The sequence below is a fragment of the Spironucleus salmonicida genome, chromosome 6, assembly GCF_000497125.1.
Source record: "Spironucleus salmonicida strain ATCC 50377 chromosome 6, whole genome shotgun sequence".
In the NCBI taxonomy this organism is placed as follows: Eukaryota; Fornicata; order Diplomonadida; family Hexamitidae; genus Spironucleus; species Spironucleus salmonicida.
This window is the reverse complement of record NC_090601.1, coordinates 663,660-688,925: the sequence shown is the minus strand read 5'-3', so window position 1 is coordinate 688,925 and position 25,266 is coordinate 663,660. Positions and strand designations below refer to the sequence as shown.

Here is a 25,266-nt window from a genome sequence, read left to right as displayed (position 1 = left end):
TAATATTTATTCATTTCTATTCTTTGAAATGCCTTTCCCCCGTAACCTTGCACGTAAAGCTGCTAAACAGCCAAAAGCCCCAACAGTTGTAAAGACCTTGATTAAGGCAAGTGAAAATACTGCTTGCCCAAAACCTGGTTAATTCGTAACCGTACATTATACTGGTACCCTTAGCACTGGATAAAAATTTGATTCCTCCAGAGATAGAAAAGAGCCTTTCGAATTTTAAGTTGGTGTAGGTTAAGTTATTGAGGGCTGGGATTAAGAAGTACTTAAGATGACAATCGGTGAACGTTCTAAATTAATTATCCCTTGGTAAATGGCTTATGGAGCTGAAGGTATGCCACCTGTAATTCCTGCACGTTCAAATCTTACTTTTGATGTCGAGCTCATTTCAGTTAGCGATGAGCAACTTTAAAAGCACGATCATCAACATGGTGAAGATTGCGGCTGTTCCCACTGATTAACTTTATTATATTAAAAATACAAACTAACAAAATCATTACGTCTCTTCAAGACAGTTTTATCAGCAAAACATCATTTAATCTGCAAACTTCGCTTTATGGCTAAATAATAAACACCAAAATATTAAAAATCATCAGGATAATTTTATTTAATTATTTTAAAGACATTAATCATTTTCACTTTGACATTGCTCTCACGCATTTTTTATGTTATCATTATAGCGTCTCTAACTACATGAAGTGTTTTTTATTAAATAGTGACAGTCGATATCTCGATGTAGTCTGAAGTAGGTAACATATAAGAAGTGGTAATTAAAACTTTTAATGATATTATATTATTCTTTATATTATTCTTAAATAACTTAGCGAGTAGTTTAAGGAGAGTTAAATAGTTGTCTACACTAATGCTGATTTATACTACTTATTTAATCTAAATATATAATACTTAATTATAAAATATGTTATAAATATACAGTACAATACATATAATAGAGACAATATAAAGTTGGTATAACAAATGCAATTAAATTTAGCTTAATTAAAACATTTATATTATCTACAATATAACTTATTATATTTCTAAATCACATTTTGTAATACAATATTTACATTTATTATACTTAAAAGTTAAGTATTAATACTTCAACATTAAGCAATTCTCCATCAATTAATATATAATAAAAGTATAACTACTTCTAAACTTCTGCTCTACCTTAAATTTTATTTATGCCGCCAAAAACCGAAAATTATTCAGCTTTCAGAGAATACTAGTTACTTTATTATTGAATCCTCATATTCCAACATAATACATCCCAAATTTACTTAATCTCATCTACAAACCATCTACAAGAAACAATAAAAAACGTATTATCGCATTATTACTGTATAATATTAATATATGAATTATTTCTAGATTTAAAATGTCAATTTTGGTAGCAGGCGGTGCAGGCTACATAGGGTCCTTTGTAGCGCGGGCTTTTATACGTGCCGGGTTTGATGTGGTTATCTACGACAACCTCTCGACCGGACACTAGGAATCTCTTCCCAAAATAGCCAAGTTCGTTAAAGGCGACGTCCTGGACCACTAACTGATGGTACACACACTTAAAACTCATGGAATAGTGCTAATAGTGCACCTATGCGCCTTTTCGCTCGTCTCTGAGTCAGTGTCAAACCCGATCAAATACTTTGATAATAACATCTGCGGCGCAGTTCAACTCCTTAAAGCCATGGAAACTGTTGGTGTCAAAAAACTCGTTTTCTCCTCCACTGCGGCCGTGTACGGTGTGCGCAGCGAGAAGATAACTGAGGATATAGCGCCAGCGCCCATAAACCCCTACGGTGTGTCCAAGCACGTGATAGAGCAGATGCTGCGCTGCGTGGACTGTGACTCTGTCGCTCTGCGTTACTTTAACGCCGGAGGTGCCGGAGACGGCGTTGGAGAGTTGCACGATCCGGAAACGCACCTCGTGCCCTGCGTATGTGAACGCTTCTTGCAGGGGCAGAAATGCGATGTTTTCGGTTCAGACTACGCCACAAAAGATGGAACATGCGTACGCGATTACATTCACGTGCGCGATCTGGCCGATGCGCACGTTTTGGCCGCTCAGAGAATTTTAGGACGAAACTGCCAGCGCGGTCTCGAGGTTTACAATTTAGGCAGTGCAGAGGGTTACAGTGTCCTGGAGGTGGTGAGCGAGATACAAAAATGCATTCCTGGTAATTTCCAAATTCAAAACAGACGTGATGGCGATCCTGACTTCCTGGTTGCCGAAAACGCTAAAGCGCGTAGTGTGCTAGGCTGGAGCCCGAAATACGATTTGAAAGACATCGTCATGGATGCATGCAAATGGCATAAAAACGGTAGAAAATTTGCAGTGGAGTGACATTGCTGATAACAATATTATTATTATATACTAATACTATATATAAATAAATTTACATATAAATAATTTAAATACATTATTATACATTATATACTCTATTATATTCATACATTTATATTTATTATACTCGAACTAAACCGACATATTCAAAAATGATCACAGCGCTTATCACGGCGCTGACATTCTCCTACCCGATCTGCAGCGACTAGAACGCGCGAATTGACCGAAACTGCAATCTTTGTATTGACAATTTCCAGCTGGGCTCGGACGGCATTTGCAAGCCTGAAAATTGCAGCGCGAACTGCTTCTGCGCAGAGGCCGAAACCGCATTTTACTGCGCACAGATTTTGCACGATAGCGACATGTGCGCGCACAGTGTGAGTTGATTCTGTTAGATTTCACGGGAGTTATAGTTATTGGAGGAGCTCTGGGCCAGCTCTCTGGTTTAGAAAATGTGCTAATCGATTTAGGCGGAAATTCGTGATATGGTTAGCTGCTATATAGCAGATTACTAGTAAAGACGCCCAGATTACGATTTGCAGAGATGCCATTTCTCGTAATGATAATTTGTGTAGAGAATGAATAAAAAGCTGAATTATGTTGAATCTAGGATTAAATTCCGGATGAAAATTACTACAATTATTATATAGTAATACATATTATATTTAACAGTTGGAATATATTATCATTATTATATAGTATATAATTATCTTTATCAAGAATGGATTACGTGTTCAAAACGCTCATAATAGGTGACTCCGCGGCTGGAAAATCCTCACTATTGCTCAGATACGCAGATAATACCTTCAATCCGATTTTCCATTCCACAATCGGCGTAGACTACCGAATCAAAACCGTGAATTTCCAGAACCTTACGATCAAGTTGCAGCTCTGGGATACTGCGGGACAGGAGAAGTTCGAGAATATCGTGCAGTCGTACTACCGTGGTGCGCACGGCGTACTGCTCGTTTTCGACCTTTCAGAGTCAGGTGCGATGCGAGGTGTCGAGAAGTGGATGCTGCGCGCTGACCACCACGTGAACGAGCGAGTCGTGAAGGTGCTTGTGGGGAACAAGAATGACCTCGAACAGTAGGTCCCGCAGGCCGAAATCGATTCGTTCTGCGCGCGCTTCGGGATGAAGTTTTTCAGCGTTTCCAGCCTCTCCGGCGCGCAGGTCCAAAGCGCATTCGAGGCACTGGTTGAAAATATGATAATCGCAAATAAGAAGGAGCCGCAGAAGCCCGTGCAGGTCACGCATGTCGTGGTCTAGGAGAAAAAAAATAGTTTTTTTGGGTGTTGCTGAGTGACTGGTTGATATTTTTAGAAGAGTAAAAGGAGTTAAAAATTACAAATATTAGTGTATAATAATAGATAATTGTTATTACTTTAAAATTTAGAACTAGGTAATATTATATATAAATTAGAAATTTATAGTAATTGAGTAGCAAATGATAACAATTTCCAACATTGAGATACTTGCATTATAGTATTCGTCTAGGATTTGATTAAATATCATTGAATTTAAGTGGTTTACTGCATTCTAAGATAAATTTACAATTAATAAAAACTAATGTGGATTAGAATTAAGATTCTATTATGGATTTAACTCTTTTTAAAATAAATACTATACCAAACTATGTAATTTAAGGACAGCAGGAAACAAATCACTATTTTAGTTCATCTTCTTCTTCCAGCAAATCACTATCTTCAGGAAGTAAGTCTATCTCAACTAATTTGTTTAGAATTGATTTTCGTTTCAAATTTAGCATATACTATCGACTAAGATTTGAAAATCTTTAAACTAAGTCAACACCTCCAAGTATACCTGCTGCTTAAGCAAATTAATCTTGTTATTATGCTATAACTTCCTAAAGCTACTGATATTTAATATAAAATTCTTATTTTGACTTAATCATTGATGTTTATGTATTTAATTGCTATATTAAAGAGTCTCTAACAGATTGAGGAGGAATTAAGTCTGAAAGAGACATTGGGTCCATTCTAAAATTTAATATGATACTAATATATATATAATAATTATTATATAAAATTAAAATTAATCTGATAAATAAGACTAATTATTATATATTATACTTCCATAAAAATAATATTAGCTTGTTTTTAATATTATATGCATTAACAATATTACTAATAAAATTAATCATAGTAATTTAGACGGGAATCGTAACTATTTTGTAGAACTCGATTACTTAATTTAATATATAAAATTTACTAAATTCAATTGACCGAAACCCGTAAATTTATTCTACTTAAATTTAATATTTTAGATACTTTCATACAGTTACTATCAATACACTTATAATTAAAACTAATATACTTTTTGATCAGGAATATCATTTATTTCTTATTTCATAGTACTTAAAATGTAGATAGAAGACACTTTATATATAATTGTTATTATAACTTATAATATATTAGATTATATGATTAATTAAGATTAGTAAATGGGAGCTAATTGTATCTAAACATTACACCAAGACGTAATAAATAGCATTGATGAGCCATATGTTCCTAAAGCAAATTATCCTAAAAAATCAAAAACTATAGAAGATTTTTCTTTTCTTAAATTGAAAGCTCCATTACCTCCTATAAGCCTTAATTCAATGAAATCTGTAACTCCAAGATACTATGGTCAGATTGGTAAGAGTAATAGCAAGGATTTATTAAAAGATGTCCTTAGTGATCTCGACGACTTGAACTTAGACGATACGAAGAGCAACGAGAAGCTGGTATTCAGGCTACCAGCAGACTGACTATTATCATTCTTGACTGCAGAAATACGGCAGTAGCCGGACTCTCTAGTACCGCTCCAGGTACTCGTGGCGCACCATGCTGAAGCAGCACTATCACAAATATACTATATAATATGAAAATAGCAATACCATCTCGGCAGCTGTATTTCCACCTTGCTCTCATAGTCGCCGGCTGAACTAGCTTGGAGCTGCTGCGGTGCCTGGGCGAACCCCTGCAAGAGTCTGGCGAGCGCAGGGCGTGCGGCACGCTTCCACGCCAATTACTGGACGGATATGCTTCCCCTTCTATCCCGCACTACTGCGACCCGAGACGCAATCGCCATTCTTCCCCGCTCCAAATGGACGCCCAGCAGGAGCTCGATATCTACAAGCAGGCGGACCTGGACAAGAACCTCCGGATCCAGCAGCTGGAGACCGCCGTCAGCCAGCTGAAGCTGTGCCCCCAGACGGTCACCGCCGGCGTCCAGACCGACGCTGTGGAAACGGCCGCCCTCGCCGCCCAGACGGACCAGGCCTCGCTGGCGGCGCTCATATCGCGGCCGGTGCAGGCCGAGTGCGAGCGGCAGAGCTTCGGCAGCCAGGCGAGCTTTTCCAAGAGCGAGCCGCCCTGCTCACCGCTGATGCAGAAAGTCGAGATCGCGCCCCAGGTGGTGGAGGAGCTGGGCGCGCTGATGGACATGACGAAGGTGCTCGCCAAGGACGCGAACCGCACGCGGCTGGTGTCCTCGGTGCTGCTGGACAAGGTGTTCGAGATACAGGACCTCAAGCTGGCGATCCTCTACACCCTCACCAAGAACCTGGACCAGTAGATGGACTACACGCCGGTGTACAAGTTCTCGCGCGAGAAGATGAGCTTCAACTTCCTGCGCAACCTCACGCGCGGCCGCAGCGTGCTGGGCAGGATCGCGATCATCGAGGAGGCGGACTACCTGGAGCGGGACTTCGGCGGGATGGCGAAGAGCCGCGACGGGCGGCTGGGCTTCAGCTCCCTGGGGTGAGCCGGGTGGCCTGCGCGCTGGACATGGCACTTCATCTCGGCCGAGCCTCTGTGCTGGTGCGGGTACCATTCTATCGTGCCGCCAGCTGGCTCGCCACGGAGCTGGATGCGCGAGTGAGGTGACTGTTTTCTAGCCAGACCGGCCTGCCAGTGCCCTAGGTGGAAATAGATTTTGAGTTTTTCAAATCGGCGTGGATCGTCCGGCCAAGGTAATATACCATTTCCACTTTACGGAATTAAATACAACGATTGCTTAGTCTGCGTCAAGCACTTTCGTGGCCGCCACACCGTGCCGTGCGTTTAGCTGTCCGGGTAGCATCCCATGCCACGCAATACGCACTTCGTCCTGCAGTTTCTCTGTGCCCTCGCCCTCGTCCACCCTAGCCGAAGTTTCTGCCCACTCCACAATGCCCCCCGCGCTCTTCGGAAGCGCCCTCGAAAACACGTCGGCCGCCAGCGACTTCGCGCGCGCGTCCGACTCCGAGGAGGACGACGAAGAGCTGAGTTTTGGCGATGCGTGAGAGGGCGGACACTTGCACTTGCACTGGCCGGGCTGGCAGCATGACACCTGGCTATCTTTAGTAATAGGGCGCGGCCGTACTCCCCTAGCTTCCTCCCCACCCCCATGGCTCGAAGAGGACGCCGCGTGCAGTCCTTCAGCAGGCTACTGTAAACCAGCCCAACGCAATACCGTATATCGGCATCTGGGTGGGACAGCTGCGAAGCTCCCTTGCCCAGGAACTGTCCAGCACGAGAGAGCCAAACCTGCGATCTAGGATTTTGCTATCTGTCTTTAGAAGACCATGGTTGGTGCGGGATGATAGTCTGGAGATGCTGCGGGAGAGTACTGAAGTTGGGGATATTCTAACTGCAGCCCAGTTCCAGAAGCATATTCATTCTTTTGCAACGCCCAGAAGTACTTTTCGCTGTCCAGTCGCTGGCTCCCATCCCTAGCATGGCCCGACTGCGCATTGCCCAGTTCCAACTGCTACCAGTGAGGTCTCTGACAGCGAAAGGCTGCCTTATGGGATGACCTCATAGCATAAGTCGTCAGCAGCGCTTTATTAGGGCGCAGCAACAAAATAGCACAGGCCATAACGGGCATGCTGAGCTAGGCGAGCGTCCATGGGGCTGCCGGGATACAGTGTTTGACTGCGCGCCTAGCTGCCCCTTGCAAGGTCGAGGCGGTGAGATAATAGTACCTTACTGCGCGTATGCAACCGCTCTTGTTTGACCCATTAGTCAGCTGCCCGTTCACTTAAACCCCTGACCGAGGACCTCCAGGTGCCAGCACCCATTGCTATCTCTCGGAAGTGCAGCGGTGCGTATACTGGCTGAAAGGTTTACAGCGGGAATCCCCGAAAACTGCTTTGGCATTATTGGGGTGCTAGCGGGAATTGGGAAAGTTGTTAGCCGTATACCTTTACTATGGGATTACAGCATAATACTGGAATATCTGTGATCCGGAACAAAGCAATAGTCTTGTGCAGCCGCACTCGTATTCTTTAGGTGGGTATTTTCAAACTACTTACTTGCGTGATGGCCAACGTAAGAGTTCGCCATAGTAAATTTCTAGCAACAGTACATGTAGTAACTCAGCACATATATGTTTAGTACTAGGTTGCAATACGGTATTAATTAAAAATTAAAGGAATCTCGCTGTAAAATATGCATCACATTGGCTCGCTAATTTGCGACTATGTCGTATACTTAAGTGCAGATTCGATACAGTTTAAATATTAAAAATTATGTATATTGAAAGATACTAGTAATAATTGAATAAATTAGAAATGGGCCTCGGATGGTCTCATATAGTCTAGGTCGCACAGTAACCAACCCACCCTGCACCTAATGTCACGGATAAGCTGTAACTGCTCAATAAGAATCAAACATTCGGATGCTCTATTCTATAGGAAGACTCATAGCTAGAGCAGATGAGCCTCCTGAGTTTCATTTCTATGGCGGAAGATAGTGAGCTATGCTGATGCAAATGCTGCTAGTAAGCGTTTTGAACACGTGGAAATGCTTATGCGCGCACCGTTGCCAGTGACTCTGCTCCTCACTCAGCCGCCGCAGCGGGGGAACTCGAACCCGAGCGGCCGCACGCTGCGCTCGAACCAGTCGACGTGCTTCAGCACCGTACGACCCCTGCTGTCGTACCGCATCCTGCGCACCATCTCTACCAGCCCCTGCGCGTGGAAGGCCCAGTCCAGCAGCGGCTGAAACCCCGCTTCCCCATCCCGGAACGGCACAATCCTGTTCGCCCAGACCGTGAAGTGGGGCTGGTAGCGGCACAGCATCTCGACCGTCCTAGCCACCACCGCGCCCATCATCGCGTGGGTATGGTATAGTTAAAGCACAAAGATAGAGTTATATTGAGATAATTATCAACATTAACTTTAGTAAAAGTTAAGTTTTGCTATTATTATTTAAAATATAATTTCTAGATTAAGATGGTCGCTGCATCTTAACTGAGTAGAATAGGTTGAATTCAAGTTGATATATAATTTTAAATGATATGCAAAATAATTAAATTTTGATAATTTTTTATGATACATCCATTATTTTTGACTCGTATATAAGTTTACACAAGATATCCCTAGATATTAGAAATTCAAATTCTATGTAATTAAAGGTATAGTGATAAAGAGGTTTAATGTAATCATCAGATAAATTTTTCGTTCAAATAATGATTTAAACCTGAAATTATTAATATGTCAATCTGGACATATTTTAGTATTATAAATAATATTAGATTAAATAAGAGTCTATTAAAATGGGCAGTATTCTAAACTATCATATTTAGCTATTTTAATTTATATTTAGATATTCTAGCGTAAAAATGAACAATAATAATACATACTTTATAAAAATCTAAATGCTTTATATATTTTTATAATAGAAATTCCAGATAACCTAATATGATAATAAATAAATTTTGGCATCATATGTGAATAGGAAGTGTATATAACATATAGCACTTTATAAAAAATAATTTATTTATTTCTAAGAATTAATCCAATTAAGGAATAAATATATTATGTTGCATAAAATGGATCAAATATAATTATATTATTACTAGACATTCTCCACATCCCATTCCAACAAATTCCTTGCGTAACCAATTCCCAACCATCTCACAAGCCTTATGCAGTCAGGCTGCGCAACAAATAATAAGTACCAAACTGTCACTTCTTCGCTTTCTTTACGAAATAATAGGCGAGGCCACCGCCTACACCGCCGACGACCACCAAGACTGCGATTACGATGCCGGCGATGGCACCCCCAGAGAGCTTATTAGCTGTAACTGTCTGGAAGCAGAACTCGCCGACCTTGTCGAAGCCGGCGGCGCACTCCTCACACTTGGCCTCCTTGAGGACGTAGCCTGGCAGGCAGGTGCCGCAGGTGGTGGGATCCTTAGGTTTACAGGCAGCAGCAGAAAATTCATAATCTTTAGGATTAATGCAGCCAGTACAGGTTGCAGGGGTTCCAGCCACACAGGTGCACAGTTTATCTGTACATTTGTTGGCGTCTGGGGTAGGAACGGGTGGGGCAGTGCAGGTACGGCAGCTCTTACTAGTGGCTCCACAGCTACACGCGGTCGTCTGAGCAGTATTTCCACATTCAACTGCAGCATCATTTACACACGCCTAGTTTACTTTCAATCCGGCGCACGCAGCCATACAGATCTAGTCGGTTGACATCTCGTTACCAACTGCGCACGTAGTGCATTTCGCCAAGCTGGTGCAGGTCGAACACTTGGTATCGCAGTTTTAGCATTTGTTGCCGGTTGGGAGAATCTCGCAAAACTTAGCCCCAGTGCATGGAGTCTTTTCATCGCACTCATTCTTATCACATTTCGCGCTCTTTAAGAAAAAGTCGGCATTGCATTTCGTGCATGTGTCAGCAGCAGAGCAGGTAGTGCAGTTTTCAGGACAGGCAGTGCACGTGTTGGCGCTAAGCATAAAGCCGTCGTTGCAAACTGTACACGTATCAGCCGCAGTACAGGTTTTACAACCTGCGGAGCATGCAGTGCAGGCATTAGCCTCAAGAATGAAGCTGGGCTTGCAGGCTGTGCAGGTTCCAAGCGTGGCGGGTGCGCAGGTAATGCAATCCGCAACGGTGCACTTGAGGCAGTTCTGAGCAGCAGCGGTCGCCTCGGTAGGGCATACAAATCCGGCAGGGCAAGCTAATGCAGTTGTACAAGTATCAGCCATTTTGAGGGAGCGTGAATTCGGATCTTTAGAAGCCAAATTTAGCAACCACTCCAATATCGAGGATATACTGAGTTAGTGGTACAGGTTCAAAGATCGGAATGGCTAATAATTTCCGCAATATTGTAATATACAAATATTAAAAAAAGGAAAGATTTCTTTACCTCACTAAATGTTATATTATCAGTATTTATTGAAACTGTTTTTGTCATACGATATTTTGGTGTTCGGAGCGAAATGCGCCAGGAGGCATACCTTGCTCATTCTACCAAAACTTATTTTTACTCGCTATCGAGTTAGGTATATCTAAATTACTAATTAACAAGAGTTTCTGTTTCTTATTGTATTAAATATCGGTACAGTAGAGTATAATTTCACCGTGCTATAATTGTACTAAATATGTGCGGATACGATTTTAAAATCAGCAAAGCTGACAGTAACATACTATTTTAATTGTCTAATAACATTTACAGTAAAATATTAACCTATCACTTATTTCAACTATCTCTAATTAAAAGTAAGAGTTGCTGTTCAATCCTGTAAAATTTACACATTTGATTAATGAACATCGCAAAATGTGTTTATATTACTAAACATATTACAAAAATCTCGAGATACTATAACAAAGAATATATTACTGCCTAACATTCAATTTATTGCATTACCACAACTCTAGTAAATATCAAACTAATTTTATTCCTACTTTATATTTAGATTATTATTAAATCAAATAATATAATTTATTCTATCCAGTATATAATATAGGTGCAACATGCTAATTTATATTTCATGATACTTGGATTTAAAATTTAGAAATAACATCATAACCAACAAAATGATATAATTATTTACACTTTCTCAGATATAATTACATGATTAAGATAATAAATAATATTTTATAAACTAAATTGATATTATATAACTATCGTTATATATTGAATAATTTAACAAATTTAAATCTATAATAATCATAATATTTTTTATAATTATGGAAAAACTTATAATAGTTTAATGATAAAATTAAAGTAACATTAATAGTTTCTATTAATTGGCGGTATTACTGTTGTTTTGTGTTAATAAAATAATTTATATAAGGATATGAGTATTAAATTAATACTTATTTTTATTAGTTTTGCTTATCCTTAGAATCTCTCCAATAACCATAATCTATTTAATGTATTTTACTACATAAATGGATCCTAATATTTCTACAGACGTATATACAAATCAATTTAAAATTATATTAATATTTATGAAAGAAGCTATGGTTTATAAAATAATTATATATACATAATATTTTATACAAAATATTAACATCAAATTTATTAAGTATAAGTATTAGTCGATAAAATGATAAATATTTGCTATATATTTATAAATCACTGACCAATGCTATAATTTTATTATATAGTCTAAATTATTATATTAATGGGTAATGCATAAACCATAAAATTAGTAAAATTAACTATAGAGATAATTTTTATGATTGCATTGCAATACTTTGAAAATTTTAATTTTTAATTAGTTTTATGAAAATTTATATATCTCACATAGTGCTCATTATGCTGATGATCTAGTTAATGATAATATTTTCTTCTCTTTTGAATATTGCGGAGTTTTACAACACGCCTTTACCTCTACATTTTATATTGTTATATTGTCTCTTTAGTTAACACTCGCTTCCGTATTTAACACATTCTGCTACTTGTTTCCAACTTATTCTACCATTTACACCTGTTGCTTAGTGTACAGCAGACATCAGTTCATTAACTTCATTGTTGCTCCATTTATGATATTTGTTCATTTACAAATTTCCCAAAATATAGTAAGGGTTTTATTCTCTATTTTATAAATGCAATAAAAACTACACATTATTTTTATATATTAAGGCATAATAAGGAGATACGACAAAGATTTTGATACCTTAAAAGATTCTAAAATATAATAAAAATATAATAATACATATTACATATTTATTTTATTACTTAGAATTTGAAAAATATATATTAAAATATAAATATTTACACCCAAAGAAATGTAATATGTGTATTGTGTTGAATATCAATTAGATATTATATAAAAATATACATACATATAAATAATTTATTGTATAGTAGAAAAAAATTTCTTGAGTGACATAGAATAACTATTATTATAAGTTACTAAATCTTATTTGGAACCGAAATTGTATTATTATAGATTACTATTGGTGATAATATATTTATTACATAATAATCGGGATTTTTTTGAAACAAAATGATATCAATTAATATCCCAATATATGTCCTAATAGTATTTCATTGTGTATCCTACCGTATTTAATTTACTAAATAAATTAAATATAAAATACTTTATTATTTTAAAAATATGGTAATAAATCTAAATATGATAATATTGACTTAATTTAAAGTTGAGAAAGTATATTTAGAGCCTATCAAATTATATTATAATATAGATAATCAAAATTTGATGTTAATTATAATTATCATGCTATTTGATTCCCAAACGATCTATTTATTATAAATAGCATAAATATGTTTTATAAGTTGAAATAATAGTGAAATTTTAGCAATTAATTAAACAATAATCACTACAATTTGTTATATTCAATATATTTTCTTGTACACAAACATAGTTAGCTTTGTTTTCAAATATTTATTCGTTGCTACTATTTTTAAAGTAATTGGTAACATATATGTATCCTTGATTTTAGCTAATCAGAAAAGATTAACCAAGATTATATTATATTATATTATATTATAGGTCAAAATTAATATTTAGCATAGAAAATTTTGCTTAATAGAATAGACATTAATTGAGATGAAAACCAACCTATTCAACTTACTTCTCTACAGAGTTATATTATCTTTATTAGTTAACTTCTACTAATTTTATAAAGCTAATATAGATAGTTGTCCTTCCTCAATTACTAGCTTAGATTAATTTAAAAAACCGTTGCCAAATTATTCTAAGCTAATGGCTAACTTAAAAATTAGTTGATAAGCATTTACAATCCGCATATTCGCTACCTATTAGCACCCTAATCATACATTACAATTTATAATTCTACCTAAGTAGGTAATCAATACTGCAATTGTAACCAGTCCTAAAGCATTAAAAGTATGAATTTAAAGTTTTTAGCTCGAAACTCAGTAAATCTCACACCAGGCAACATGTTTACTTGAAACACATTTTGTTTCATTTCATATTTGCATTCATATGTATATAATAATAATATACATCAAACTTCAATTTTATACAAAAATACCAAATTCACCCCCGGATCTCCCTATACCCGTACCTGAGTTTCTTCTTCTTTTCCATACAGTACACCACTCCCAAAACTACCATCAGGAGTGTAAAAATAGACAGGAATGCCACAGATGCGACCATAACGTCGAACATGAAGTTAGTGTGGTCGTTGAGACTCAGCTGCTGTTCTTGTATCGTACCGGCGATATCCAAAATTATCTCCAAAGTCGATGATTTGTTGTAGAATTCATCGAAAATTTCCTGGCATTCGGCGGTATCACAGACGAACTCCAGGACGTTACTGTCCTGGACGATGAAACCCTGGTGGAACATCTCGTTTTTATCGTAAAAGAGCTATATCGATCCGAGTGCGTTGTAGGGAAAACCGCACTCCACATTTGATAGCGTGAGTCTCAGCAAAGTCGGTGTAAGTTTGTAGTTGATTTTGGTGCAGGCTAGGAGGGCGAGCATTTTTAAGTTAAAAATACATCATTTGTTGAAAATAATCCTAAGTTATACATGTAAGTTATTGCGAAATGAAAATTAATTTATTATATAGTATAATAAGAAATATCAGCTCCTATGGTGTAGCGGTTAGCACAGTAGACTCTAGATCTTTTGACCCCAGTTCGAATCTGGGTAGGAGCTTTTTTGTAATTTACGCATCTCACATTTTTGGATTATAATGCGAGCTATCTTGAAGCATAGCAAACAGGTTAGAACTATTTATTCTGGTTCGCTGCCTCCTGAGCTTGACATAACGTAAAGCTTGCAAGGTGTAACTATTCCAGAACAGAAAAAAGTAATGTTCTCGGATAGGTCATAGGTGATTTTGGAAGGTTTGAAGTACACTGAGAATAACGGTAATTTATAACATGAGGTAGAATATGTTCATAATCTAGACAGGCTCATGAATCCTAAGCGAAAGAATACATTTGGAGACATATCATATGCTTTGAAAAAATGATTATACAATATTATATACAAATAATAATGTATAAAATTAGATTTCTATTAGCATTTTGAATTATTGCAATTGATTCATTTATATGCTAAATCATAAGTTAAAGTTCTCTTATTGCTGAATATAACTAGCATCACAGTTTCAAAGGTGCTCACATTCCTATTAAAATCATAATGTGGTGAAATTAATTTAATTTTGATACCTTATTTAATACCTTAGGTTATTTAACCATCATAGTTAAACATTAACGGCATTACATAAAATAAATTACGGATCAATAAATCATGTAAAGTTTTTAATAAAATATATTTATTTAAAAATAGATTGACCTGTTTAATAACTCATAATAATTTTATTTATAAAATATAATTTACTTGCATTTTCACGAAATTTATATATAAATTTGTATTATTAAATGTATTTAGTTCGTAAAGTTAGATAGTCATTTTCTTAATTTATTGCAAAATATTATCTATAAATATGTATTATTTATTTTAATACTCAATAACCATGTTACCATAAAAAATACCCAAAGTTATATAAATCTCATTTCATTTTTGTTTATTTTATTACAACTAAATATAAAATAAAGGAAATATTTATATAATATATTAATTTAATTTATATATTTAGTAATAAAATAGATTTTTCTATATAAAAAAATATAATTTATATAAGTATATATAGTTTTTAATTTATATAATGAAACCAATTAGAAAAAAAGAAAAATAACTCAACTAGGTGAATCTACTGACACCTTTACAGAATAAGAAGACTATATTAAAGAATACTAAGTGGAATACAACTTCTTACAGCACAATCCACGCATTAGCTAGTGGAAGTTTTGAATTTGGCGGTAAATATAAAGAAGATCTTTTGTATGAGAACACTAGCCGGTATTAAGCATAAAGCGTCGCATTATTTAGAGACTCTGAAAATAGTAGTATACTTAATTTATCAGAATTAGACAAGTTTGTATGATTCTGATGAAATAGTACTTGTCTGAAGTTATTATTTCTCATAAAGCTATGAATTGATAATTTTTGAGATAACAAGTTTTATATATATTTGCAAAATAAAATAGGCTAGTTTTTAGTTCTATTTTAAGCTATATTTTGATTTTAAAAATTCAAATACTTATTTTATCCCTGAAATAACAGGCATAATTTACATGTAAATATTCATTTAATTATACTATAATTACAGCAAGACCATTATCTATACGTAATTTATAGTTACATCTAGCTGTAAATTAGCATCTATTTTAATTTATAGTATTTAACATCCCACTGTTTATATTACTATATGAATAAACTAAAATATTATGATATTAAATTTAATATCAATATAGTATATTGCAATTTACCATTTACATTTTTTTAAAAATCTAGATAATTTATTATATAAGTTGTATATTAATTTTTTCCTTTCCGCTCCTTATAATGTCAATTCCTAATAATAACCCAAAATCGTCCCAAATCCTCGCGACGGATACGAAAATTTACAATTACTATCAGCAGATACTTCCAGAAGCTGATTTTTCCCACTTTTTCGAGGATTTTTCAAAGGAACTGCCAGCAGTTTTCCGCATCTAGAAACAGTTCCGCTCGGTCCTCTACTAGCAGCGTTTTTCTGAGCTCATGGAGCCCCTGTTCGCTGCAACCACGCTTGAAAAGCTCGATATGCCTCCCTTCGCGTACCAGATCGATATTTCGAGACGCGAACTGCGCTCAAACGAAGCTCTCAACAACGTCCACAAGACGCTCGTAGCACTCAACGAGTCAAGCCTGGTCACGCGTCAAGAGTTCGTCTCTATGCTCCCACCCTGCTTCCTAGACGTCCAACCAGGAGACCGCGTACTCGACATGTGCGCTGCTCCCGGCCAGAAAACCCAATAACTTGTCCAATCGACCGGTCCCACAGGCCTAGTTGTTGCAAATGACGCCGATTTGAAGCGCACGCACACCTTAATGCACAACCTAATCGACCAACCAACGCCCCATCTGCTAATCACGAATCTTGACGCATCCAGACTGCCAGATTTCCCTTTCAAATTCGACAAAGTGCTCGCCGACGTGCCCTGTTCTGGCGACGGAACGCTCAGGAAGGCCCCAGACGTCTGGAGAACCTTCAAAGTCAAGCACGGCCAGGGCCTGCACCCGCTCCAGAAGCAGATCCTGACGCGCGGTCTGCAGCTCCTTAAAGTAGGCGGGAAACTGGTCTATTCGACCTGCTCCATGAACCCGCTGGAAAACGAGGCTGTGGTCTCTGCGATTTTGCAGTCCTTCGGCTCCAGCGTCAGAGTCGTTCCGAACGCCACGAAATTCGCGTCCGCGGGCTTTTCGGCCTGGAAAGTCCTCGACGAGGACCTGAAAATCGACCAGAATCTCCTGCCGTCATTTTACGCGCCGACGTCGGAATCGGTCAAAAATCAGCTCATGCAGACCTCGCGATTCTACCCCTGGAAGACGAATTCCGGCGGTTTTTACGTCGCAATTTTCGAGAAATTTGCGGAATTGGAAGGGCCAGAAAGCGATGAATTGAGCGCGAAAGTCGCGTTATATCAGTTGAAAAATCTATCAGAAACGTTCGTTGCGGACCAGCAAAGGTCGATGCCTTTGCACCCTTTTGAGCGTTTTTAGGACGAAAATGCGAGGGCGGAGATCAAAAAACAGTTCGGTTTTAGCCGATTTTTCGAGGAAAACGACGTGGAAGAAGTGGTCGGAAACCTCGCAAATCGGCGCAGTTTCGGCGTTGAGCCGTCGCGAATTTACCTCATTAATAAGCACGTAAATTCGATTTTCGAAGTGGAAGGGAGCAATCAGTTATATCACATCGTGCAAATGGGCTGCGGAGCCTTTAACAAGCAGAGCGGGGTGGACAGGAACGTCATTTACCGAATTGAGTCGAATGTGAACTTTCTGCTGAACCACACGAATCGGGTCGTGAAAATGAAGTATGCGAGCTTTCTGAAGGTCCTGACGCAGGGGCTCATCGAGCAGGTCGGGGACGCGCCAGAATCGCTCACTTTCGACTAATTAGAGGACGCTGAATTCGAGCAGCATGCCAGGGGGCTGAACGTGGTCGGCCAGGTGCTGATCCAGGTGAGCGACAGCGCAAACTGCGAGTTCCTGAACGAGTTCTGCATTTCCGGCTGGCTGGGCGGGAACTCCATCGGAATTCACATGAAGAAGAAGGGCAGGCACGCGCTCAACTGCCTGCTTAGCGGGGTCATGATAACCGAAATTCTGGTCAGTGGCCACATGCGCAGAAAGGAGGCGCACAAGGAGAAGAGGAAGCAGGTGAGGGGCAAGGGTGAAGGAGAAGCGAATTTGAATGGGAAGAAAGACGAGGAATGAGGAAATCAATTTTTGATATTATATGTTATTATATGGTAGAATATAGAAAATAATGAATGATATAAAAAACCAAATGCTCGCAGAGAAGTTTCGCGCCGCAAAGCAGGAATGCGCGAGATTGCAGTAAATTGTCGATAAGTAGTCCGTGCAGATCGCTATGATTAAAGCCAACTATTCAAAGCACAAAGATGGTAAGCTTGCTGGATCTTTTCACTACCCGATAGGTGATGAGGATGACTTTGGGGATGAGTACGATGAAAATAGTTAAAATCAGTATGTATTATAGGAACAAAATTATCCCTAGCCATTTGAATTTGTTGAATTAAGTACAAGATATTATATAGATCGAAGCTGGAATACTATTTTTTAGTATGGTGATACTTCATTAATCCAATACTCGACAGTTGAAAAATGAGTATTTGTTGTGAAATTTAAAATTGGCTATTAAATTATGTATATGAGAAATTAATAGTATAAATATGTAATATGATCCGAAACTATGCTTAGAGATTAATATTAAAGTCAGGTGGTATAACAATTATCATCTTGGTCAGAGGTAATCTCATATTATTTCGAATAGAATAATGATATATTGAAAAAGTATTAGCATGTATTAATATTATAAATATTAATTTAAAAGTTAGTATTCAGATGATAGCGTTATAAAACTAAGTCCTTATTGAGATTCTAAATATAGATTTTTAAAGTGTATTTATTTAATATATTTAAAATATGTAGATTTATCATATAATAATAGATAAAATTCTTTTAAAAATTTTACCTTTCCAAATTTTAAAAATGTACTCCAACTATAAACCAGAAGTGGAAAAGCTTGAAGCCCGCTAGGAGTTGATCGATCATGAATCTGTATAGTTAATAACTTAGTAAAAATAGAAGATTTCTGCTATCACTGAATAAATGCAGAGAACTTAGATGGAGGCTGATCGTGCAATTATTAACTTAGAGCTTAAACTTAACTAAGCTTCTTCTAAATCATAGGTTTTAGAATAATAATTGGCTAAATCTTATGAATAAAACAGATAATTGAACGACTAACTCTAAAATACATATGAACAAGTTCGCAAGCTTAATGTAGAAAATTCTACACGTCAGGATACAATAAATAAACTCTAAACAGATAATTAACTTAAATAAGAATAACTCAACTCTTATTATTAGTAACTCTAAGCTAAAAATGATTAGATTTAAAAATTAAATATTGAATCTGCCTCTAGATATGATACTATTACTAAACTAGATTCTGACAACAAAAAGTTGAATGACTAGGTAAAGTTTTCGTTTGATTAGATTTAATAATTAAATGGTTAAATTCAAAGGCTCGCTTAAGATTTATAGAAGAAAGAATAATAAATAACTGTTCATTAGGGAGAAAACGCAGACTTTTAAAGATAAATATCTTAATTAAACAATAACTTACAACAGAAGAATGAATAACTTAACTCTGCCTATGAATAGATTAAATTATTCAAATAAGAAATTGATGCTAAAAATCAGTAGATTTCATAGATAACATTGGATAGCACCAGAAGAGCAGATCAGTGCAGTTAGTTAAATGCTGAACTGATGACGAAGAATGAGCAACTAAGATAAGTAACTGATTAGTCCGCTAGAAGATAATAAGAGACTTAGATGAAGTAAGAATAATTAAATTAGGCTTACGAATAGATTAATAAGAAGACAGGTGAATTGCAATAAAGAAATGAGCAACTTCAATAATCTAACTCTTAGGTTCAGTAGTTAAACGATTAATTAAGATCATTACGGGCTGAAGTTGCCATGAAGAATGAGCAAATCTAGTAAAATACTTTGAGATAGACACAACTTACTGAATAAAATGCCAATTTATAAGGAGAATTATAAGCTAAAATGAATAACTTGTAATAATGCACTGAAAAAATAACTGGCCTTGGATAATAAGTCCAGTATATGACTAGCACTAATAATTAACTTAGCTAATAGTTAAATGGTGTTAAATAAGATAACTACAAGACATTATAAAATCTAAGCCAAGTTTAAATGCAACTAGAATCGGAAAAGTAAGATCGCTTGAGAAAAGCTAGTTAAAGAGTTAATTTTTTGGAAACTAAAGTTTACCAAGAAGATGCACTAGCTGAATAGGTTAATGAACTTGAAAAATCATCTAGTGGTGTCAGACAGTTAATTCAGTCTAAAGGTGCTGGAAACAATCAATTTGGTGGATATCAAGCCCCTCAATAATCATCGTACTAACCTTAAGCTCAGATACAATCTTCATAAAATAACTATTCTGGATAATATCAGCAGCAATAACAGCAGTATTCTCAGCAAAACTATAATTCTTATGCTCCTGTTCCTGTTCATCCCCAGTCATCAAAAGTTAACCAATCGCCAATGCGTGTTAGCAAGTTTAACGATAAGCTCAACAAGAATGAGATTAAGGACTTAATCAGAAGCATTGACCAAAGCCTCGTCCTCTGAAAGTGAAAAAATTGCTCACTCTAGAAACCATCTACATTGCAATGCCTATTCAGCACTAAAACGTTTATTTCCGTCCAGCTCCAGGAGATTTAAAATTACCTCCTGTGCCTCTTTGCAGATTTTGTGCTTGTCTAACTCCTTTTCGATTACTCCTGCGCCTTCGTAGCTGTTTATTATACTGTCAAACTGAGCTGATTTTGGCCATTTCTTGCTATTGTAACCGCCAAATAGGTAGCAACAGTGTTCTAATAGTGTCTTCTAATCAGAAATTCCCTCAAATAGGTGCCGTTTAGTCAAAAAATGATAAATACAGCAGCCAGCACTCCAGCAGTCAATTTCGGCACCGTAACTCGCTGCTCCTAACGCCAACTCCGGTGCACGGTACCAAAGAGATACTACTTGTGATGTAGTCTGACCAGCTACAGAAACTGTGCGGGCAAGCCCGAAATCTGAGATTTTTAAAATATCGCCTTTCATGAGAATATTTGAAGGCTTGAGGTCCCTATGTATACATTCAGAGCTATGAATAGCACTAAGACCTTAAAGAAGTTACTAAGCTAATAATTTTGGACTAACTTTGATGTCTTTACTATCAAGATCACAATCACAGAGTTCTAAAATTAGAAATAGTGACTTTTGATCATACTGAACATCTAGCAGCTTGACCAAATTCTCTACTCCTTTGATTTATTATTTTTAGAGGTGTTTCAGTACTGAAACTTCTCGAAGGGCTGTTGCAGGAATTGACCCAGATTCACCTAGTGATATTCTTTTGACTGCTACATCAGTATTAAATTTTTATGAAAAACATCTTGATACATCACCATATGATCCTGAACCGATATAGGAGATCAGAGAAGTCTGTAGAGGTAAGGTAAGGGTCATCTCGATTTAATAGGAATGATGTATATGTAAGATATAATATATAATAATGATTAATTTTATGTTACCTAGTTTTATACATTGGACTATTACAAGCTTATTTCAATGGTAAATCTAATATTAGATTTTATTACTAATTGTTGTAAATCGAGCAATGACAATTAGAATTAATCAAATAAACAGATTTAATAAAAATTATTCACTCATACTCTGATTAGAATAAACTATGATCAAAAGATTCATCTAAAAACGAAGTTATACTAACTATGTTGCTCTATTGATTGGGAAAGTAAATGTGGCCTTTATGTATAGTATCAAACTCTAAGCTACTACTAGCTAAAGTGTGAACAAATGGACTATCCCTCAAAGAAATACTAGCTTTTGCTGTTTTTATTGTTGGACCAATTGCTTGTAATAGACTAGGCACTCTTGATCTCGTGTAGGATACAGATTTTCTCATAATTGGCTGCATTTTTTATAAATTTGCATAAAAATAAGTATTTTTAATTGCTTATAAATGTAAAACTGAATTCTATCAAAAAATAATAATTTGAGCTAACTAAAAATATTAAGTAAATGAATTTCTGAACAAAATATTATGTAAAGAAACTATTCTTATATATTTAAAAATAGTTTTTATAGTAACTAAGCTTATTAATAGCTTTATATTTATGAGTTATATTGATGCTGTAAAGTTAGTTTCTTAAGTATTCATGGATAGTTTCATTCATTTTATTTCCTAGAATATAGATGTTTCCGAAATTAGTTTATTACTGAAACTATAATAGAATCTTCTTAAAGTGTAAAAGATCGATAATGATTCATTTCTGAATCTGATTGATTTTATAGATAGTAGACACTTATAAACAAAAACTATATATCAGAATAAAGTAAATATTAATCATTAATTAAAAATTAAATTTACTAAACTTTAATATAAATTTTAGAACTTACAAAAAAATATAATATTATCAAAAATAGCTACAATTTATTTTAGAATAAAGCTTAATTTAATAAACGAAAACATAATTGATTTAATTAAATAGTTATTTTGTTAATTATATACGTATATACTGAATACAATAAATTGAACAGTATAATTTTTCATATTCGACATTGTGTTTTAAGGGTTACATTAATAATATAAGGACTATAAATATTATCACTATATCGTCATGTCCACAGCATTTTATTCCATTTATTTTAACTGTTACCAAACATAACTGCGTAGGATGACAACAACACTAAATCCTGTCATTCCCATCAATAATATCACTAATTGCTTCCAATATATATCTGGAATTTTTGCATTTATAACCTAAAATATTGGAAGCGATTCTCTGTCAATATTGAAATATAGCACCGTTTACGGTTAATTTAAAGTTGAAACAATTACATCTGACTATACATCTGTTATTTCGTAACAATATAATGCAGCAATTTATAATAATTACTATTACCATTAAAACTGATATTAACCTACATGAAGCAGAAAATTTACATTGTTAAATTCTCGTTATACCCATGGTACCGGTTATGTTGTGACACAAATTTTTCTGTCAAAAAGAGTTACAGTAACATTTCTAAACGTTTCGGAAGTGTTATTTATAATATATTCTTACATATATACGATATTATCATCTGTTATAGACTGAACATTGAGAAACTGCTCGCTTCGTTATCCGTTAAGAACAATGGATAAATTTCCATTAAATTCAGTAGAATTTCTAGAATTTTTTACACTAATAATAATATTTTCATCAACATGCTGTAAATGTTTTATAGTGTTTTAAATCATATAAAATTCTTTTGTTTTTCCAGAAATTTCAACATTAACTCTATCATAATCACCTTATTAACAGTGTATTGCGCTCGTGTTAACCTTTAAACTTAGATTTATATGATCTTAAAATACTCTTGATGAGATAGAAGAAAAACAATCGCTTTAAGAGATAAGATCTATAGTCTAAGCTATCCCTTTGTAATAAAATACCGATGTAGTTTTCATATCTATATCTGAAATATTTCCTAAATTCCTATCTACAACAACAGCTAGTTAAAATGAAACATTACTATGTACTTTACTATTAGCTAATTCTACTAGTTCATAACATTTATCTTTCGATTAAGGGTTGATAGACCCGCAATCAATTTCTATTTCATTTAAGCCTAGTAGATTTAGATCATAATATGGTTTTATATTTAGAATTTAATTATTCACAACTAATTATACCCAAGGGCAATCTTATGGGACGTTTTTAATTGGATATTTACATTTTTTAGCAACCATTAGAGCTTTTACGGTATCTGAAATTTAAAGTTCGCAAAGAAATGGTACACCGTGATAAATTATTTTATCTGAATAATATTATACTGTGTATCTTAATAAACAACTATTCGCATTATATGCCACTACTTAATAGCTACTTGGTGAAAAAATCATCTCTATTTGTTTATCATGGAAGTTGAAATTAACTTTTGCTATAGATGCAAGGGCGGCATCTTTACATGCTAATTATCTATTCTCCTTACATGCTTTACATTTAGAAACATCTATTGGAGACTTGCATTCGTCTATACAAAATGCAATGGGGCATTCTAAGCGCAGCTCAATAGATTGGTTTGAAGAGAAAGTAATTTACGGTGCGGTAAATATAACGTTGCCCAAACTTACCATAGGTATTGCAAAGCTACCATGTAAATAAGTACATATAGCTATTTTTTGAATTAAGGGATCCGCTATAAACAATACAGATGCAGATATATATTCATACTAAACTGTTGATGAGTATTCGTAGCAAGTAAATTGTAAAAATATGAGCATTTTTAATTGAGAATATCTAAATGTAATATAAAGTAATAAAGCTTATTAATAACACCTAGAAAATACTATTTTATTGTTGCGACAGAATAAATCAGAAAATATTATATATATTATTATACAAATATTACTAATTATATAAATGTAGAAAAAATATTTTATTTCAGATTTATGTTAATAATTGCTCATAGAAAAACAATAAATTTAAGAAAAAAAACTAAAATCAATCCGAAGATAAATGTTAGCAATTTATTAATTGAAGTATTATAGATTCTTATTTATTAATAATAAAATTTACATCAGATAAAGATATTATTATTCAATTGAAGAGAATTAGAAATTAAATGCTAAAATTTTATTACGATAAGTTAATGGGCCAACGAATAAATATTATTAATAGTTTTTTATTCTGTTATTATGAATATTACATGTGCAGATTTTACGCTATATTTTATTAACTAAAAATATCTCAATATAGCGCTATATCTCTATGTATCCTTTTACTTACCTATTTATGATCACCTCTAATCTTTATTGATATAAAATTTGACCCACCTTTGATTTCCCTATATATATAATCTCTTTAATGTTAGAAATTAGGTTTCTGCATGCACTCATGAAACGAATACACCAAGGTAATACCACCAGAACAAACACAAATACAAAATAACAATCAAACTAACTATATTTACCACCACCTTCAAAATATTACATCTCAGTTACAATTCTCTGTCCATCTCATGCATCGTGATTTTGTAACTACGACAAGAAACAAGATAATTGATGTGATACCAGCACCTATAATTACTTACTATCCCAAAGTAATACAGGTAGAACCATATTGACTATTAGAAATATTGGAATTTGTCTGTAGTTCATACAGAAGTCCACGATCTTTTCGTAGTTACCACAAACTAGCTTTTTTAGAGAGTTTGATTTCTGATCCCGTAGCAGAACATCTACTACAAATATATCAACTATTGCTACTCTGCGCACAATATGGAGATATTGTAATCTAAAATAGGTAAAGTTACATTTATGTAGTTAGTTTGAACGACATTTTCTTTGAACTATTGAAAGCTAATCGCCATGTTGTGCATTAAATACATAAAAATCAAACGAAGATTTTTCTTTTCTTAAATTGAAAGCTCCATTACCTCCTATAAGCCTTAATT

The 25,266-nt window shown here is 35.3% G+C and overlaps 20 protein-coding genes and 1 non-coding gene across 21 annotated transcripts; 11 read left to right on the top strand and 10 right to left on the bottom strand. All coding sequences in view use genetic code 6, as the record gives it.

The window, feature by feature from the left end:
• Positions 1 to 28: 28 nt before the first annotated feature.
• On the top strand, positions 29 to 463 carry SS50377_26004 (Peptidylprolyl isomerase; the record flags this gene model as incomplete). Its single annotated transcript, XM_067909825.1, has 1 exon — positions 29 to 463. The coding sequence occupies one exon, from the start codon at positions 29 to 31 to the stop codon at positions 461 to 463; it is 435 nt and encodes a 144-aa protein (XP_067762581.1).
• Positions 464 to 1,384: 921 nt separating this feature from the next.
• Positions 1,385 to 2,350, top strand: SS50377_26003 (UDP-glucose 4-epimerase; the record flags this gene model as incomplete). Its single annotated transcript, XM_067909824.1, has 1 exon — positions 1,385 to 2,350. The coding sequence occupies one exon, from the start codon at positions 1,385 to 1,387 to the stop codon at positions 2,348 to 2,350; it is 966 nt and encodes a 321-aa protein (XP_067762580.1).
• Positions 2,351 to 2,502: 152 nt separating this feature from the next.
• SS50377_26002 (Cysteine-rich protein) lies at positions 2,503 to 2,736 on the top strand (the record flags this gene model as incomplete). The annotated part of the gene is made up of 1 exon (XM_067909823.1): positions 2,503 to 2,736. The coding sequence occupies one exon, from the start codon at positions 2,503 to 2,505 to the stop codon at positions 2,734 to 2,736; it is 234 nt and encodes a 77-aa protein (XP_067762579.1).
• Positions 2,737 to 3,071: 335 nt separating this feature from the next.
• Positions 3,072 to 3,653, top strand: SS50377_26001 (Rab1a; the record flags this gene model as incomplete). Its single annotated transcript, XM_067909822.1, has 1 exon — positions 3,072 to 3,653. The coding sequence occupies one exon, from the start codon at positions 3,072 to 3,074 to the stop codon at positions 3,651 to 3,653; it is 582 nt and encodes a 193-aa protein (XP_067762578.1).
• Positions 3,654 to 4,014: 361 nt separating this feature from the next.
• SS50377_26000 (uncharacterized protein) lies at positions 4,015 to 4,350 on the bottom strand (the record flags this gene model as incomplete). The annotated part of the gene is made up of 1 exon (XM_067909821.1): positions 4,015 to 4,350. The coding sequence occupies one exon, from the start codon at positions 4,348 to 4,350 to the stop codon at positions 4,015 to 4,017; it is 336 nt and encodes a 111-aa protein (XP_067762577.1).
• A 653-nt stretch (positions 4,351 to 5,003) lies between these two features.
• SS50377_25999 (uncharacterized protein) lies at positions 5,004 to 5,447 on the bottom strand (the record flags this gene model as incomplete). Its single annotated transcript, XM_067909820.1, has 1 exon — positions 5,004 to 5,447. One exon carries the CDS (start codon positions 5,445 to 5,447, stop codon positions 5,004 to 5,006), a length of 444 nt encoding a protein of 147 aa, XP_067762576.1.
• Positions 5,448 to 5,462: 15 nt separating this feature from the next.
• Positions 5,463 to 6,122, top strand: SS50377_25998 (uncharacterized protein; the record flags this gene model as incomplete). The annotated part of the gene is made up of 1 exon (XM_067909819.1): positions 5,463 to 6,122. One exon carries the CDS (start codon positions 5,463 to 5,465, stop codon positions 6,120 to 6,122), a length of 660 nt encoding a protein of 219 aa, XP_067762575.1.
• A 180-nt stretch (positions 6,123 to 6,302) lies between these two features.
• SS50377_25997 (uncharacterized protein) lies at positions 6,303 to 7,217 on the bottom strand (the record flags this gene model as incomplete). The annotated part of the gene is made up of 1 exon (XM_067909818.1): positions 6,303 to 7,217. One exon carries the CDS (start codon positions 7,215 to 7,217, stop codon positions 6,303 to 6,305), a length of 915 nt encoding a protein of 304 aa, XP_067762574.1.
• Positions 7,218 to 7,224: 7 nt separating this feature from the next.
• On the top strand, positions 7,225 to 8,106 carry SS50377_25996 (uncharacterized protein; the record flags this gene model as incomplete). Its single annotated transcript, XM_067909817.1, has 1 exon — positions 7,225 to 8,106. One exon carries the CDS (start codon positions 7,225 to 7,227, stop codon positions 8,104 to 8,106), a length of 882 nt encoding a protein of 293 aa, XP_067762573.1.
• A 78-nt stretch (positions 8,107 to 8,184) lies between these two features.
• Positions 8,185 to 8,454, bottom strand: SS50377_25995 (uncharacterized protein; the record flags this gene model as incomplete). The annotated part of the gene is made up of 1 exon (XM_067909816.1): positions 8,185 to 8,454. The coding sequence occupies one exon, from the start codon at positions 8,452 to 8,454 to the stop codon at positions 8,185 to 8,187; it is 270 nt and encodes an 89-aa protein (XP_067762572.1).
• Positions 8,455 to 9,309: 855 nt separating this feature from the next.
• On the bottom strand, positions 9,310 to 10,338 carry SS50377_25994 (Cysteine-rich membrane protein 1; the record flags this gene model as incomplete). The annotated part of the gene is made up of 1 exon (XM_067909815.1): positions 9,310 to 10,338. The coding sequence occupies one exon, from the start codon at positions 10,336 to 10,338 to the stop codon at positions 9,310 to 9,312; it is 1,029 nt and encodes a 342-aa protein (XP_067762571.1).
• Positions 10,339 to 11,881: 1,543 nt separating this feature from the next.
• SS50377_25993 (uncharacterized protein) lies at positions 11,882 to 12,139 on the bottom strand (the record flags this gene model as incomplete). Its single annotated transcript, XM_067909814.1, has 1 exon — positions 11,882 to 12,139. One exon carries the CDS (start codon positions 12,137 to 12,139, stop codon positions 11,882 to 11,884), a length of 258 nt encoding a protein of 85 aa, XP_067762570.1.
• A 1,469-nt stretch (positions 12,140 to 13,608) lies between these two features.
• SS50377_25992 (uncharacterized protein) lies at positions 13,609 to 14,058 on the bottom strand (the record flags this gene model as incomplete). Its single annotated transcript, XM_067909813.1, has 1 exon — positions 13,609 to 14,058. The coding sequence occupies one exon, from the start codon at positions 14,056 to 14,058 to the stop codon at positions 13,609 to 13,611; it is 450 nt and encodes a 149-aa protein (XP_067762569.1).
• A 105-nt stretch (positions 14,059 to 14,163) lies between these two features.
• On the top strand, positions 14,164 to 14,235 carry SS50377_t20104. The gene has a single exon. It is a non-coding gene; the product is annotated as a tRNA-Gln (tRNA).
• Positions 14,236 to 15,253: 1,018 nt separating this feature from the next.
• Positions 15,254 to 15,532, top strand: SS50377_25991 (uncharacterized protein; the record flags this gene model as incomplete). Its single annotated transcript, XM_067909812.1, has 1 exon — positions 15,254 to 15,532. The coding sequence occupies one exon, from the start codon at positions 15,254 to 15,256 to the stop codon at positions 15,530 to 15,532; it is 279 nt and encodes a 92-aa protein (XP_067762568.1).
• Positions 15,533 to 15,993: 461 nt separating this feature from the next.
• SS50377_25990 (Sun/nucleolar protein family protein) lies at positions 15,994 to 17,910 on the top strand (the record flags this gene model as incomplete). The annotated part of the gene is made up of 1 exon (XM_067909811.1): positions 15,994 to 17,910. One exon carries the CDS (start codon positions 15,994 to 15,996, stop codon positions 17,908 to 17,910), a length of 1,917 nt encoding a protein of 638 aa, XP_067762567.1.
• Positions 17,911 to 17,983: 73 nt separating this feature from the next.
• Positions 17,984 to 18,325, top strand: SS50377_25989 (uncharacterized protein; the record flags this gene model as incomplete). Its single annotated transcript, XM_067909810.1, has 1 exon — positions 17,984 to 18,325. One exon carries the CDS (start codon positions 17,984 to 17,986, stop codon positions 18,323 to 18,325), a length of 342 nt encoding a protein of 113 aa, XP_067762566.1.
• A 383-nt stretch (positions 18,326 to 18,708) lies between these two features.
• SS50377_25988 (uncharacterized protein) lies at positions 18,709 to 20,388 on the top strand (the record flags this gene model as incomplete). The annotated part of the gene is made up of 1 exon (XM_067909809.1): positions 18,709 to 20,388. The coding sequence occupies one exon, from the start codon at positions 18,709 to 18,711 to the stop codon at positions 20,386 to 20,388; it is 1,680 nt and encodes a 559-aa protein (XP_067762565.1).
• A 15-nt stretch (positions 20,389 to 20,403) lies between these two features.
• Positions 20,404 to 21,273, bottom strand: SS50377_25987 (Kinase, CMGC CDK; the record flags this gene model as incomplete). Its single annotated transcript, XM_067909808.1, has 1 exon — positions 20,404 to 21,273. One exon carries the CDS (start codon positions 21,271 to 21,273, stop codon positions 20,404 to 20,406), a length of 870 nt encoding a protein of 289 aa, XP_067762564.1.
• A 196-nt stretch (positions 21,274 to 21,469) lies between these two features.
• Positions 21,470 to 21,742, bottom strand: SS50377_25986 (uncharacterized protein; the record flags this gene model as incomplete). The annotated part of the gene is made up of 1 exon (XM_067909807.1): positions 21,470 to 21,742. One exon carries the CDS (start codon positions 21,740 to 21,742, stop codon positions 21,470 to 21,472), a length of 273 nt encoding a protein of 90 aa, XP_067762563.1.
• Positions 21,743 to 22,432: 690 nt separating this feature from the next.
• SS50377_25985 (uncharacterized protein) lies at positions 22,433 to 24,094 on the bottom strand (the record flags this gene model as incomplete). Its single annotated transcript, XM_067909806.1, has 1 exon — positions 22,433 to 24,094. One exon carries the CDS (start codon positions 24,092 to 24,094, stop codon positions 22,433 to 22,435), a length of 1,662 nt encoding a protein of 553 aa, XP_067762562.1.
• Between the last annotated feature and the right edge of the window lie 1,172 nt (positions 24,095 to 25,266).